This window comes from Clytia hemisphaerica, unplaced genomic scaffold (assembly GCF_902728285.1).
Source record: "Clytia hemisphaerica strain Z4C2 unplaced genomic scaffold, Clytia hemisphaerica genome assembly, whole genome shotgun sequence".
Classification (NCBI taxonomy): Eukaryota; Metazoa; Cnidaria; class Hydrozoa; order Leptothecata; family Clytiidae; genus Clytia; species Clytia hemisphaerica.
Genome location: NW_027103644.1, coordinates 431,660 through 447,128, shown reverse-complemented (window position 1 = coordinate 447,128; position 15,469 = coordinate 431,660). Strand labels below are relative to the sequence as shown.

Here is a 15,469-nt window from a genome sequence, read left to right as displayed (position 1 = left end):
AGGTGGGGGAGGAGACCAAATGGGGGTTTTGGGCCCCAGATGGGGGGACCTGAAAACCTGGAGGACACCATGACAATCTACTTCAAACAATTTTTTTCAAGGGAATTCTGAGAATAGACTCAAATGCAAGTGAATATGCTATAATTTGAATTACTAAAGAGTGGTGGTTGGTGAATATTACATTGAAAGTTGGAGGGGGGGGGGGTTGCATCAAATTTTGAAAGGCAGTACCAGTAGGGGGGGGGGTTGCTCTAGACTAAGAGGGGTTAGTGGCCCTTTCCAAACTATACCATAATAGGTTGACTGAGGTAATAGGTTGATTCGAAAAAGTAAGTCCACGTGGAAGTTTTGTAAATTTCCAATCGTACAAATAAAATCTTGCGAAAATTGAAACGCAATTAAATGACATTGTATTTTCCCCATTTCATCCTTTTATATCTTTTTTTCCTACTCGCTAATCAAGTTAAGTATGTACTTCCCTCTTTGGACAAACTTTAATCTTGAAAAATTGAAAATTTGCAGACGAACAACTATACTATACGGTGGCCGAGGAGGGACATTCAAAATAAAAAATTCAAATACAAATAAAAAATTAAAATACACAAATAAAAAATTAAAATACAAAATAAAAAATCAAATACAAAATAAAAAATTCAAATACAAAATAAAAAAAATTAATTACAAAATAAAAAAATCAAATACAAAATAAAAAATCGGATAGCCAAAAAATCCCGTAGCCAGTAGCGAAGCGAGCGGAAGGTTATCCCAAATTTTCAAAATGGCGGAAGCAGGAAAGGTGAAGTGTAAGCAGTGTCAGTCAATGGTGCCTGACAAGCGCTTTTGTGGTTCTTGTGGACATGGATTGTTGAAGTATTGTATGGATTGTGGGAATAAAGGAAAGTGTGATGAATCCTGTGAAAGTGCTTCCAGTAGCACAACTCTCAATCTCAAACAATTCCAGGCAGCCAAAACTAAACAACGCACAGAACTGATTTCAAAAAAGAACAATAACAAACAATCCAAACAATCTACTTCAACAAAATCAACAAGGAGAGAACTGATAAGTGACCATTAAAGTTGGGCTAATGGTCAGAGACAAAGGTGTCCTCAAAAAACAAAGAGGGAATTGGGCCAATTTATCCGTAAGTCGTTCAGATTCAGCTGATATTGTTTTCAAACTAGCTATAGAGAAGCACTCATCTCTAGACCAATACTTCTGTGGAAGTGATGACTACCTTCTTTTGTATCCTGACGAAAAAATTGTTGACAAAATACCATCATCTGAAGAAACTTTTACTGTCAAAAAGTATAAAGAATTTCTCAAGGAACCGTCGTATGAAAGGGTAAAACTATACTTATGCCTTGAGGTAGACTTCATGAGTGATAATGTTCCTAAAACGTATCTTGAAAAACAAGAAGACAAGAAAATAGATGATTATTTTAATTCCAACGCTGCAGACAAGGCTTCAGATTCAGATGATGAGAATATTGAGAATATCACGATTGTTCCCAAAAGAATTGAAGTTAAAGATGATGTGGTTGTCATAAATGCTGATGCAGAGGCGAAAACAAACCTCACTGAAAAAAATTATCCATGTCCTACTTGTAGAACACTCTTTTCATTAATGGATATAGAAACACATGCTGATGAGTGTGCCAATAATGCCCCAAACATGCCCATAATAATTGATGATGAAGAAACATTTACATCTTATAACGAGGAAGCAATGATGGAACAAATGCAAACAGAACCCAGAGAAGAGACTCAAGGAACAGGAAGAGTATTACAGTCAGAAGAGGTACGTGAAATAGTACAAACCACCATCAATAGCATTGAAGTTAAGGATAATGAAAGTATAAACTTAATTGTATTCAGAGGAAGCTGTTTCAAAGACTTTCATAATCATTTCAAAAAACCTTGGAGGGACAGAATAGCTGCAAAATTATGTATCAAATTTGCTGGAGAAGTTGGTAGGGATGAAGGTGGCGGTGTCAGCAGAGAGTTTTACACAGGTACATATGAGAATTTTAGTAGTAGTATTCTGGGTGGGTAGGTACTTATAGACCTTTCCAATAATGCTGCAGCCCTATTAAAAAGTTGACAAATATTGCTAAGGATCGCAGCCAATGAGACATAGGCAAGTCGTTTCAGATTGGGATGGCTACCGTCAATCAGGTTCAATTAGTTTCATAAAATGAGCTAGGTAACTTTCATCGATCACCAATTAGCAGTCTGGTCTGTGATTTGTACATTTTACAAGCTAGAATAACAACAAGTTATGATATAACTTCTGGCCTTAATAAATTGGGGACCAGAAAATATTGTGGTCTGGAGGTGATGAAAGTTACCCTGGCTTATTATAGTAATGCCGATTAACAACGGTACTCTCCTAGCAAAAGTTGGGGGGTGAACATCCAGATACCAGACCCATAGCCGGGTGGTGGTGTCCTTTTTCCTTTAAAAGTTTGAAAAGTTCAGTTGGTATTGATACCAAAAATAATATGGTCCCAAAAGTTGGTATCCATATCAAAAGGACAGCATATAAACTTTCCTATTTTTTGTCCTTAGCTAGAAAATATCACGAAAATTTTATCAAATCAGTCTGAAGTGCATATCAGTTTTAAACAGGTTTCAATTGGATTGGTTTTAGCTTTTGCGTATAATGTTTAACTAAAATGACATAGAAATTTGTTTATTTTGGACTTTTTTTCAATATTTTCAAATTTAATTTTGATCAAGCCTGAAGCAAAAACATTTTTCTGTGATATCATTTGGTAATGATCGATTCTATTCTGTTCCAAAAATTATGGTACTAATAATTACTTAAGTAAGTAAGTAAATATTTTGCAAATCAATTATTCAGATCATATTGATTCAGATTGATTTAGCTAAAATTATGGTACTAATAATAACTTCTCCATTGGGTTTGTTTTCAGTCTATTTAGCATATGACATTTTCAGGAAAAAGTCTATATAGCATGTTTAGATGTATTTAGCTAGCATTTAAAATTGTTAGTTTTGGTACCGTGTTTGTGCAGGATAATAGGGGCCCGGGTCCCCTTAAATGTTACAAAATCAAATTTGTCTGATTGGTATTTTGTCAAATCCAAAAAGTCATGTTGGTATGGATACCAAATTAAGGGGGTGGGTCAGGGTGGTTCCCCCTTTTTTTTGAAAATTGTGATTTTCAAATTGGTATTGATACCAATTTTTGGGTAGTGGTGTTAACTTAGCTCAAAATGTCAAAAGTCAGGTTTTTGGGCTATGGGTTGGTATTATAAATGTTGACCCCTCCTGCAACAGTTACTATTTTGTCTACTTCTCAATATGGCCACAGTTTTATCGGAAAGGTCTATTTGAGACAGGTTTGGTTTCTCTTTTAAAATTTCCCGTCTAGACCATTTTTAAAGATGACGCCCTGTTGGATAATTATTTACTCCAGCAGAAAAACACAATGATTATTCTACTGAAGTCAATATACTCTTAGGTTCCAAATAAACGTTATTCAAAAATTTTCCAACCCTCGGACCTTATTAGGACCCCCCCCCCGTTTATTAATTTTTAAGAATATTTTCAGCTGTCAAAGAGAAGGTTCCTTATTTTGCTCAAAAAAGCCTGGTTTAAGCCTAAATTTACCTCATTTTTGGGTTTTTATTTGGGTTTATTTGGAAACTAAGAGTAATAATTCAACAGGGTGTCTTCTTTAAACAATGATCATTTTTGTTCTTAGCTATTCTGTTTTATTTCATTATTTAGAGGCCCTAAAAGAGGTGAAACAAGACTACTTTTGTGGTGTGGATAATGCTATGGAACCACTGCTGACCAGTAGTCACTCTATTGTGGACGGAAAAGTTAAATCCATTGGTCACTTGTTCGCTTCTTCAATTTGTAACCATGGCCCAGCACCAACTTTTTAGCACCATGGTTGTTTGACTACATTGTTGGTGGAGTTGAGAAAATGTTCAAAGTTCTACCTGTTGAATTGGATCGTGAATCCCAGTTAGGAGTTATGTATAGCAAGGTATTTATTTGATGCAGCTAATTATTAAAATTTCTGAAACTGTTTGACATCGATCCGTCTTCAGCAAAATCAACACGTAAGCATTCAATGAACATTTCATACGACCAAAGCTGTATATCTAAATGGCAAAATATAATTCTGAAAACATCCGGATTTGAACGTATTGGTTCAAGGAGGGGGGTGAATGTTTTAACCTTGATGGGGGCTTTCAGGAAATTTTATAAGAAGTTGGGGGAGAAAGAGCAAAAACTAGGTATAATATTTCAATAGATGATTAAAAATGTGTCTATATTTCATCCATTTGTGTGTTCACTGCAGGAAATTGTTATTTTTGTTTAAGTTATTATTCAAAATATAGTGAATCGGTTGGACGCAAATATTTCTTCTAATGGGGGGGATCCCGGAAAAAGGGCAGGTGGGGGAGGAGACCAAATGGGGGTTTTGGGCCCCAGATGGGGGGACCTGAAAACCTGGAGGACACCATGACAATCTACTTCAAACAATTTTTTCAAGGGAATTCTGAGAATAGACTCAAATGCAAGTGAATATGCTATAATTTGAATTACTAAAGAGTGGTGGTTGGTGAATATTACATTGAAAGTTGGAGGGGGGGGGGTTGCATCAAATTTTGAAAGGCAGTACCAGTAGGGGGGGGGGTTGCTCTAGACTAAGAGGGGTTAGTGGCCCTTTCCAAACTATACCATAATAGGTTGACTGAGGTAATAGGTTGATTCGAAAAAGTAAGTCCACGTGGAAGTTTTGTAAATTTCCAATCGTACAAATAAAATCTTGCGAAAATTGAAACGCAATTAAATGACATTGTATTTTCCCCATTTCATCCTTTTATATCTTTTTTTCCTACTCGCTAATCAAGTTAAGTATGTACTTCCCTCTTTGGACAAACTTTAATCTTGAAAAATTGAAAATTTGCAGACGAACAACTATACTATACGGTGGCCGAGGAGGGACATTCAAAATAAAAAATTCAAATACAAAATAAAAAATTAAAATACAAAATAAAAATTAAAATACAAAATAAAAATCAAATACAAAATAAAAAATTCAAATACAAAATAAAAAAAATTAATTACAAAATAAAAAAATCAATACAAAATAAAAAATCGGATAGCCAAAAAAATCCCGTAGCCAGTAGCGAAGCGAGCGGAAGGTTATCCCAAATTTTCAAAATGGCGGAAGCAGGAAAGGTGAAGTGTAAGCAGTGTCAGTCAATGGTGCCTGACAAGCGCTTTTGTGGTTCTTGTGGACATGGATTGTTGAAGTATTGTATGGATTGTGGGAATAAAGGAAAGTGTGATGAATCCTGTGAAAGTGCTTCCAGTAGCACAACTCTCAATCTCAAACAATTCCAGGCAGCCAAAACTAAACAACGCACAGAACTGATTTCAAAAAAGAACAATAACAAACAATCCAAACAATCTACTTCAACAAAATCAACAAAGGAGAGAACTGATAAAGTGACCATTAAAGTTGGGCTAATGGTCAGAGACAAAGGTGTCCTCAAAAAACAAAGAGGGAATTGGGCCAATTTATCCGTAAGTCGTTCAGATTCAGCTGATATTGTTTTCAAACTAGCTATAGAGAAGCACTCATCTCTAGACCAATACTTCTGTGGAAGTGATGACTACCTTCTTTTGTATCCTGACGAAAAAATTGTTGACAAAATACCATCATCTGAAGAAACTTTTACTGTCAAAAAGTATAAAGATTTCTCAAGGAACCGTCGTATGAAAGGGTAAAACTATACTTATGCCTTGAGGTAGACTTCATGAGTGATAATGTTCCTAAAACGTATCTTGAAAAACAAGAAGAGAAGACAAGAAAATAGATGATTATTTTAATTCCAACGCTGCAGACAAGGCTTCAGATTCAGATGATGAGAATATTGAGAATATCACGATTGTTTCCCAAAAGAATTGAAGTTAAAGATGATGTGGTGTCATAAATGCTGATGCAGAGGCGAAAACAACCTCACTGAAAAAAATTATCCATGTCCTACTTGTAGAACACTTTTTCATTAATGGATATAGAAACACATGCTGATGAGTGTGCCAATAATGCCCCAAACATGCCCATAATAATTGATGATGAAGAAACATTTACATCTTATAACGAGGAAGCAATGATGGAACAAATGCAAACAGAACCCAGAGAAGAGACTCAAGGAACAGGAAGAGTATTACAGTCAGAAGAGGTACGTGAAATAGTACAAACCACATCAATAGCATTGAAGTTAAGGATAATGAAAGTATAAACTTAATTGTATTCAGAGGAAGCTGTTTCAAAGACTTTCATAATCATTTCAAAAAACCTTGGAGGGACAGAATAGCTGCAAAATTATGTATCAAATTTGCTGGAGAAGTTGGTAGGGATGAAGGTGGCGGTGTCAGCAGAGAGTTTTACACAGGTACATATGAGAATTTTAGTAGTAGTATTCTGGGTGGGTAGGTACTTATAGACCTTTCCAATAATGCTGCAGCCAGCCCTATTAAAAAGTTGACAAATATTGCTAAGGATCGCAGCCAATGAGACATAGGCAAGTCGTTTCAGATTGGGATGGCTACCGTCAATCAGGTTCAATTAGTTTCATAAAATGAGCTAGGTAACTTTCATCGATCACCAATTAGCAGTCTGGTCTGTGATTTGTACATTTTACAAGCTAGAATAACAACAAGTTATGATATAACTTCTGGCCTTAATAAATTGGGGACCAGAAAATATTGTGGTCTGGAGGTGATGAAAGTTACCCTGGCTTATTATAGTAATGCCGATTAACAACGGTACTCTCCTAGCAAAGTTGGGGGGTGAACATCAGATACCAGACCCATAGCCGGCGGGTGGTGGTGTCTTTTTCCTTTAAAAGTTTTGAAAAGTTCAGTTGGTATTGATACCAAAAATAATATGGTCCCAAAAGTTGGTATCCATATCAAAAGGACAGCATATAAACTTTCCTATTTTTTGTCCTTAGCTAGAAAATATCACGAAAATTTTATCAAATCAGTCTGAAGTGCATATCAGTTTTAAACAGGTTTCAATTGGATGGTTTTAGCTTTTGCGTATAATGTTTAACTAAAATGACATAGAAATTTGTTTATTTGGACTTTTTTTCAATATTTTCAAATTTAATTTTGATCAAGCCTGAAGCAAAAACATTTTTTCTGTGATATCATTTGGTAATGATCGATTCTATTCTGTTCCAAAAATTATGGTACTAATAATTACTTAAGTAAGTAAGTAAATATTTTGCAAATCAATTATTCAGATCATATTGATTCAGATTGATTTAGCTAAAATTATGGTACTAATAATAAAACTTCTCCATTGGGTTTGTTTTCAGTCTATTTAGCATATGACATTTTCAGGAAAAAGTCTATATAGCATGTTTAGATGTATTTAGCTAGCATTTAAAATTGTTAGTTTTTGGTACCGTGTTTGTGCAGATAATGCCATAATGGGGGCCAGGGTCCCCTTAAATGTTACAAAATCAAATTTGTCTGATTGGTATTTTGTTCAAATCCAAAAAGTCATGTTGGTATGGTATGGATACCAAATTAAGGGGTGGTGTCAGGGTGGTTCCCCCTTTTTTTTGAAAATTGTGATTTTCAAATTGGTATTGATACCAATTTTTGGGTAGTGGTGTTAACTTAGCTCAAATGTCAAAGTCAGGTTTTTGGGCTATGGGTTGGTATTATAAATGTTGACCCCTCCTGCAACAGTTACTATTTTGTCTACTTCTCATATGGCCACAGTTTTATCGGAAAGGTCTATTTGAGACAGGTTTGGTTTCTCTTTTAAAAATTTCCCGTCTAGACCATTTTTAAATGACGCCCTGTTGGATAATTATTTACTCCAGCAGAAAAACACAATGATTATTCTACTGAAGTCAATATACTCTTAGTTCCAAAATAAACGTTATCAAAAAATTTCCAACCCTCGGACCTTATTAGGACCCCCCCCCCCGTTTTTATTTTTTAAGAATATTTTCAGCTGTCAAAGAGAAGGTTCCTTATTTTGCTCAAAAAGCCTGGTTTAAGCCTAAATTTACCTCATTTTTGGGTTTTTATTTGGGTTTATTGGGAAACTAAGAGTAATAATTCAACAGGGTGTCTTCTTTAAAAATGATCATTTTGTTCTTAGCTATTCTGTTTTATTTCATTATTTAGAGGCCCTAAAAGAGGTGAAACAAGAATACTTTTGTGGTGTGGATAAATGCTATGGAACCACTGCTGACCAGTAGTCACTCTAGTGTGGACGGTAAAGTTAAATCCATTGGTCACTTGTTCGCTTCTTCAATTGTTGTAACCATGGCCCAGCACCAACCTTTTTAGCACCATGGTTGTTTGACTACATTGTTGGTGGAGTTGAGAAAAAATGTTCAAAGTTCTACCTGTTTGAATTGGATCGTGAATCCCAGTTAGGAGTTATGTATAGCAGGTATTTATTTGCTGCAGCTAATTATTAAAATTTCTGAAAACTGTTTGACATCGATCCGTCTCAGCAAAATCAACACGTAAGCTGATCGTGAATCCCAGTTAGGAGTTATGTATAGCAAGGTATTTATTTGATGCAGCTAATTATTAAAATTTCTGAAACTGTTTGACATCGATCCGTCTTCAGCAAAATCAACACGTAAGCATTCAATGAACATTTCATACGACCAAAGCTGTATATCTAAATGGCAAAATATAATTCTGAAAACATCCGGATTTGAACGTATTGGTTCAAGGAGGGGGGTGAATGTTTTAACCTTGATGGGGGCTTTCAGGAAATTTTATAAGAAGTTGGGGGGAGAAAGAGCAAAAACTAGGTATAATATTTCAATAGATGATTAAAAATGTGTCTATATTTCATCCATTTGTGTGTTCACTGCAGGAAATTGTTATTTTTGTTTAAGTTATTATTCAAAATATAGTGAATCGGTTGGACGCAAATATTTTCTTCTAATGGGGGGGATCCCGGAAAAAGGGCAGGTGGGGGAGGAGACCAAATGGGGGTTTTGGGCCCCAGATGGGGGGACCTGAAAACCTGGAGGACACCATGACAATCTACTTCAAACAATTTTTTTCAAGGGAATTCTGAGAATAGACTCAAATGCAAGTGAATATGCTATAATTTGAATTACTAATGGGTGGTGGTTGGTGAATATTACATTGAAAGTTGGAGGGGGGGGGGTTGCATCAAATTTTGAAAGGCAGTACCAGTAGGGGGGGGGTTGCTCTAGACTAAGAGGGGTTAGTGGCCCTTTCCAAACTATACCATAATAGGTTGACTGAGGTAATAGGTTGATTCGAAAAAGTAAGTCCACGTGGAAGTTTTGTAAATTTCCAATCGTACAAATAAAATCTTGCGAAAATTGAAACGCAATTAAATGACATTGTATTTTCCCCATTTCATCCTTTTATATCTTTTTTTCCTACTCGCTAATCAAGTTAAGTATGTACTTCCCTCTTTGGACAAACTTTAATCTTGAAAAATTGAAAATTTGCAGACGAACAACTATACTACCTATCTTCTGAATATAATTCCGAATTCGAAGTCACTAAATTTAATATTTAAGACTCATTTCGCAAAAAAAAATCAACTCAAAGATTTTAGAATAGGTCAATTTGCAAAAATAAGTCCGGGACGTGAATAATTTCGTGAAAAATTTCGTGAAAAAATTTCGATTCGCGAAAAAGGTCCACGCAAATTAACTCACTTTTAAGGTAGTTTTGATGATTTCAGTCGCTAGATTAACAACTCTGAACTTTCTTACAGGTATATCAAGCAAGTACAATAGAATTATTAAAGGAAGCAGTGGTATGTGATGATGGTTATGCAGTTTTTCAAGCAATTGGATACAGGGCCCTCCCGAGAAGTATTACTCTTCAAGATAAAGAAGCTTTGCTAAGGTTGGAACAGGTCTTTTATTCCTTTGGAAAATATAATTTAATGATTTAAATAACATTTTGATGGTCATTCTGTATATATTTTTCGTGTAAACAATATTTCGACCTGCTTGGTGCAGGTCTTCGTCAGGTCTAAACAATACAAACGGTTGAAGGCGCTACCTTGACTTTTTTGACGTCAAAAAAAAGTCAACGTAGTGTCTTCTCCCTAATGTGCGAGAGCATTGGCTTCCAAAACCTAGATGTCACATACTGACCATCGTCTAAATTAAGACCATGGTCACTATGTGGCGCCGTCTGACGGAATTGGATTTCCAATGCTTCTCGCACTTTTCTATCAAATTTGTTCTCTTCAGTTCCAATTAAGTCCTTGGGTACAGTCTTTAGCATGGTTAGTTATACCCGAAATGTCCCATTTTTCATCTTCAACGTTCTTTTTGTGTTGGCTGACACGTGTGGATATCTTTAACCCGGTCTCGCCAACATATCTTTTACCACATTCGCATTCTATCATATACACACCAGGGTGACTGTTAGGTGGTAGTCGGCTTTTGTTCTTAGAAGTTAGCAAAGTTTTTAGATTTGAACCACTCTTGAACACTGTTCTGTACCCAGCATTTCGGAAGGATTTCCTCAGTTTTGGGCTCAGACCAGGTATCCAAGGTAATTTAACGATTGGTAGTTGCTCTGGATCATTTCGATTGTCGGTTGTCTGGTTTCTGGCTCTGTCGTAATCGTTTGCGATACGGGTTAAAGTGTTACGATCATAACCGTTCTCGACAAAGTTATTTATTAAGAAATCAATTTCTTCCTGACGAAATCAGTCATCACAAATTCTGTACGCACGGTTAAGAAATCCAGAGAATATACTCTTCAACACCTTTGGGTCATGAGCTGAATTAGGTTTAACTTGCACGTTAGTGATCGCATTTTTAAGGTGGATTTTCAATTCATAACGGCCATTGTTATTTCGAACGTTCACGTCTAGAAAGTTCAAACTTTTTGTTGTATCCTCGGTTTCCATAGTGTATTGGGTGTGTTCATTTTTTTGGTTGAGAATTTCTTGGAACTTTTCAGCTTGATGGACGGTTTGGAAACGGGCATGGCTATCGTCGACGTAACGAACGAAGGATTTAGGTGCAACAGGAGGGTCGTGTGCGTTGGCTGCTTGAAGTGCGTTTTGTTCATGATATTGTAGGAAAGCTTCTGCGATTACGACCATTAGTGCTAAACCGATCGGTGCCGAATTCTGAAGTCGGTACAGTTTAATGATGTCAATGATGCCTTGATTGCTCTTTATTAATTCAAAAATAAAATAAAAACACTAGGGCTTTGGCTTTTTTCAAAACATTCATTGCTTGTGTGTGTCATGAGATCTTAATTTTCAGAATTTTCTCAAAACTAGCCTTCCTTTGTGTCAGTTTGTGTGCCTTTGTCAATATTTTAAACCCCTTTGGAATTTCACCCGATTGGTGAAAATTAAAAAAGAAAAATTCAACTCAGATTGATTGGTTGGCTCAGAAAAAGCAACAAAATGGTAGATATTTAAATAATTTGATTTAAATTTATTATATTGAGACAAACTTGTTGGAAACTACTTTTAATTTGATTTGTGTCTTCTCTTTTAGAACCATTTTGCTAAAGAAGATGGAACCATACATCCCATTCATTGAAAGCTTAATGCAAGGATTGCAAGTTTTTCAGTTGCTCGAACCAATCCGTTCAAATCCGGATGTTTTCAGAATTATATTTTGCCATTCAGATATGCTGCTTTGGTCGTATGAAATGTTCATTGAACGCTTACGTGTTGATTTTGCTGAAGACGGATCGAATGTCAAACAGCTTCAGCTTTCGTGCTATCGTATCTTTCTCGAGATGTGCGAGTTGAGCTTCCATTCTGGTAAGGTTTTGAATTTTTTAAAGATTCTTTTTTTAGCTTTAATTGAGCTACATTCTTTTACATTCTAAGAATGTACATTTATCGATCTGACGAACGGCTTATTACAAAAGAATCAATTTTTTAACCTAATGTTTTTGAAAACACTGGGTGTGTTAAAATCATATTGGGCACGCACCCCCCCCCCCTTAAAAAGGGTTTGAAACTTTTAAAAAGAGGGGACTTTTGAAAATTTCAATTAAAAGGAGTGACCTGGAAAATTTTCTTAAAGGTATTTGATAACTTGCATTTTAATTTATATTGTATTATATTGCCCAGTAATGTACATTAAAAATAGTTTAAATTTCTTTTGTTTTTTAGAGAATCCACCTTTCAAGCTAGGATCTCTTCTCCAGTTTGTTACTGGTGCTGAATCAATCCTCCCCTCTGGAATTCCACAATTGATTTTGAAATTTAAACCCCCGTGTGCGAAACGGAACAATGGTAAGGATTGCGCATGCTTACCAGAAGCCTCAACTTGTGCTTCGATTTTAATCATCCCGCTTCACTTTCAAACAGTCGAAGATATGTTTCAAAGCTTTTGTGAAGCTTTCAGCCACGTGAAAATGCATGGTTTTGGCAGGAGTTGAACACGTTATTTTCGCTGTTTTGCATGCTTCATTTTAAAGTCAATTATATTCTTTTGATATTACACCTACGAAACCTCGTGTTATTTTTGTATTGTTGCTCACATCATTGTCTCTTTTGATCAGTATTTACATTTAGTATTTACACATTACATTTTAGTTTTTACATTGTTTACAAAATTTGTACGTATTCCTGCGTATTCGTACACGTTGATTGGTTTCTAACGCTTATGCTGCTCACCAAAATCTTTTATCCAAACCAGGTCAAGTAGTTATGAGGTTTTTTTTAATTTATACTGAAGCTAACATTTTATTCTTCAAACGTTGTTAAGTTTCTTTTTTCAGATTTGTTTTTGTCAAAAATTTATTTTTCACCGATTTGATTTTTTGAACCTTTCCAGGCACTATTACCCGATTGGGATACACTTTCGATTTTATCCTGTATCCAACTCCGTAAGCTTTTTGACAACTTTAGGAATTCGATATGTACTGGCTGCGCCAAAACTTGGAGAAGAAATTTTGCCTAGAAAAGGTTGGGAAAATTTTCTAAGGTGGAATATCTTTAGTTTCTATCGGTGAATTTTAAGATCCTTTGGTCAAAAGTTTCTAAATGTATTCTTCTTTTTGGGTTTCTTTTATAGTTTCCCCTTTTTAATTTGAATGTCAAGGTGCAAAAACGTATCCCAAACAGAATACATTTGATAGAAATCGTCTCGCATCCCAATCGAGTAATAGTGCTAGGTCTTGCACATTTCGCTAAGTTACGTAATTTCCGCCATTATGGAGTCAAACGTTCGATTTGCATAAGGGATCGCCTCTACGAAATCGAACGTTTGACTCCATAATGGCGGAAATTACGTATCTTAGCGAAATGCGCAAGACCTCTATTGAAAGTATCAATGCAACAAACCTAACTCGCTGCACAAACTAGCTCCTTGACAAACATTGATGTCGGGGAAAGAGGTGAAAGCAGATATTTTGAATTTTTTTGACATATATTTTGGCTAAGATTGTTGATACTGTCATATTTGTATGTATTTTATATTTTAGTGCACATTAGACATGAGTTTTTATTTGTAAATATTGTTTTGCTTCGCCAGATGCTATCGATGATAACTTTGTCGTTTGACGGCTTTTTAAAAGAAAACTTGTAAAATATGTTTATAGTCCATATGCCATTTACTATTTTGTTTTATTTTTGATATAGTTTACCCGTGAGTTTAAAAAAAAAGAGACGTTTGCATTTTTTTATTAGGTGATATGACTACTATTGTATTTAGTTGGGAGTTTTGTGGAAACTGACCTTTACTGATCTGTCCAAGTCTCTCTAAGGGTATGAAACCAAGGAAATTCTAAAATTGTTTTCTAAGGATGGGAAGTCTTTCTAAAATCCGCTCTCTAAGGGTCGCTGTTTCACCAACTTTGTCTTTCTGAACACCCCTGTCTCAGTGACCCGGTGAGAACTTTTTAGCCAGTGGGGATAAAATGAAAGAGCCAAATACCAATGGGGATGGAAATTCCCTTGCTTTTAATGGATGGGTATTTTGAATTCTATTACTTACAGCTCAGAAATCCAGTGGGGATTCCCAAAATTTTCATGCTTTTCCCAGTGGGGATGAGAGTTCAGTGTATTTTTTCGATGAGGATGAAATTTCAGGGTATTTTTCTCACGTATGGCTGTTTTTTGACGGCGGAGACGGTTAGTTTTTCATCTTTCTAGATCCTGATCGGTTTGAGGACTACGGTAAATCAGCACTGCAAGACCGTTGCCGTCCTCAAAAGCGTAGATACATAAACTCGCTAATATAAGCTAGACGGGCTAGAAAAGAATCTCCTATTTAGGATTAGAAGCCGTCATTTCCTACAAAAGTTGCGTGGCCTAGAGCGTTCCACGTGGTTTTTATACATGTGCCGGATTGTACAAAATTTGCCGCCAGATTTCGAAAAAAACTCAAATAATTAAACTGCTATATCCTATCCGTCGTCAAAAATGTGGCTCAAATTTTTGTCCCAGGTCGGTGACATAAGACGACTTTTCACTAATTCATAAGATTAAATAGCGCAAATTTAGAAATAACAGATTACAGTGTTTGCTGTAACTAGGACAATTCAGGGGGTGGACAATTTGATGAGTTTTGAAGTGCTAAACCATTAACTTTTGTTTCACGAGAAATTTTTATAAAGTATATATACTATACTATAAAGATGATTCATAAAATAAAAGCCCTTAAGAGCAAGCTATGATAGCGTCAAATAAAAATTCAGCATTCGTCCAATTACTCGGTGGCCATGGAATGTTCCTAGAAGCTACCACGTGCTCACAATAATCCTTTATGTCATCGTCCATTGAGTTTTTGAGTTGAAAGCTATCAAATATTTCATCTATTTGGTCAATCCGATTTAAATCATGCTCTCTTGTCACCTGACCACATTCTACATAACCGAAAGAATTTGGAATGTTGTATAATTCGTTAGGTACACCACCAATAACGTTCTCTCCAGATGACCTTATGCGATGTGTGTTCCAATTCTTTACAATGTGGTCAAGATCTTTTTGAATTAAGGGGGAAACGAAAACCAACAAACTTCCTCGTATAACTTACTCCCAGTCACAAAGTGCCGTCATCAATTTTTCTTTGAAGAAGTCAATCACCCATCCACTGTAGGACTTTCTAAGGGATGACCACCAACTTTCTATCCTTTGATTGGATACTGATGTACCATACCTATGTGCACCAATGGTATTATGAAGTGTACATTGAATAGCAGCAGCAAGTCCGTTTTCTGTGCCTAAATCTGTGCGCAAAAGTTTTGGAATCATATTAACGTCTTTGATAGTATCAAGATAGTAAGCTGCAGGGACACAAGGGTCGTTATTGCTTTTGCAAACTTTGAGCCACAATATTTTTCTCGAAAAGCCATCGATTGCTCCATGAATCGGTAGACCGTAACGGTTTAAGTTTATCGTATCCATCAATATGCCAAGTGTCATTTGGTCCTCTTGAAGTGTACCTTCTT

General features: G+C 35.8%; 1 protein-coding gene across 4 annotated transcripts; it reads left to right on the top strand.

Moving 5' to 3' along the window:
- The first annotated feature begins 1,070 nt into the window (after positions 1-1,070).
- On the top strand, positions 1,071-13,675 carry LOC136802885 (uncharacterized). Of its 4 annotated transcripts, XM_067059640.1 has the most exons (5): positions 1,071-2,013; positions 3,758-4,022; positions 9,798-9,931; positions 11,557-11,828; positions 12,186-13,675. In XM_067059640.1, the coding sequence occupies exons 1-2, from the start codon at positions 1,086-1,088 to the stop codon at positions 3,916-3,918; spliced, it is 1,089 nt and encodes a 362-aa protein (XP_066915741.1). In that variant the 5' UTR covers positions 1,071-1,085; the 3' UTR covers positions 3,919-4,022; positions 9,798-9,931; positions 11,557-11,828; positions 12,186-13,675. The 4 variants fall into 4 exon arrangements, with proteins under 4 accessions (XP_066915741.1, XP_066915742.1, XP_066915743.1 ...); XM_067059641.1 differs by lacking the exon at positions 9,798-9,931; XM_067059644.1 differs by lacking the exons at positions 1,071-2,013; positions 3,758-4,022 and adding an exon at positions 8,564-8,593.
- The last annotated feature ends 1,794 nt before the right edge of the window (positions 13,676-15,469 follow it).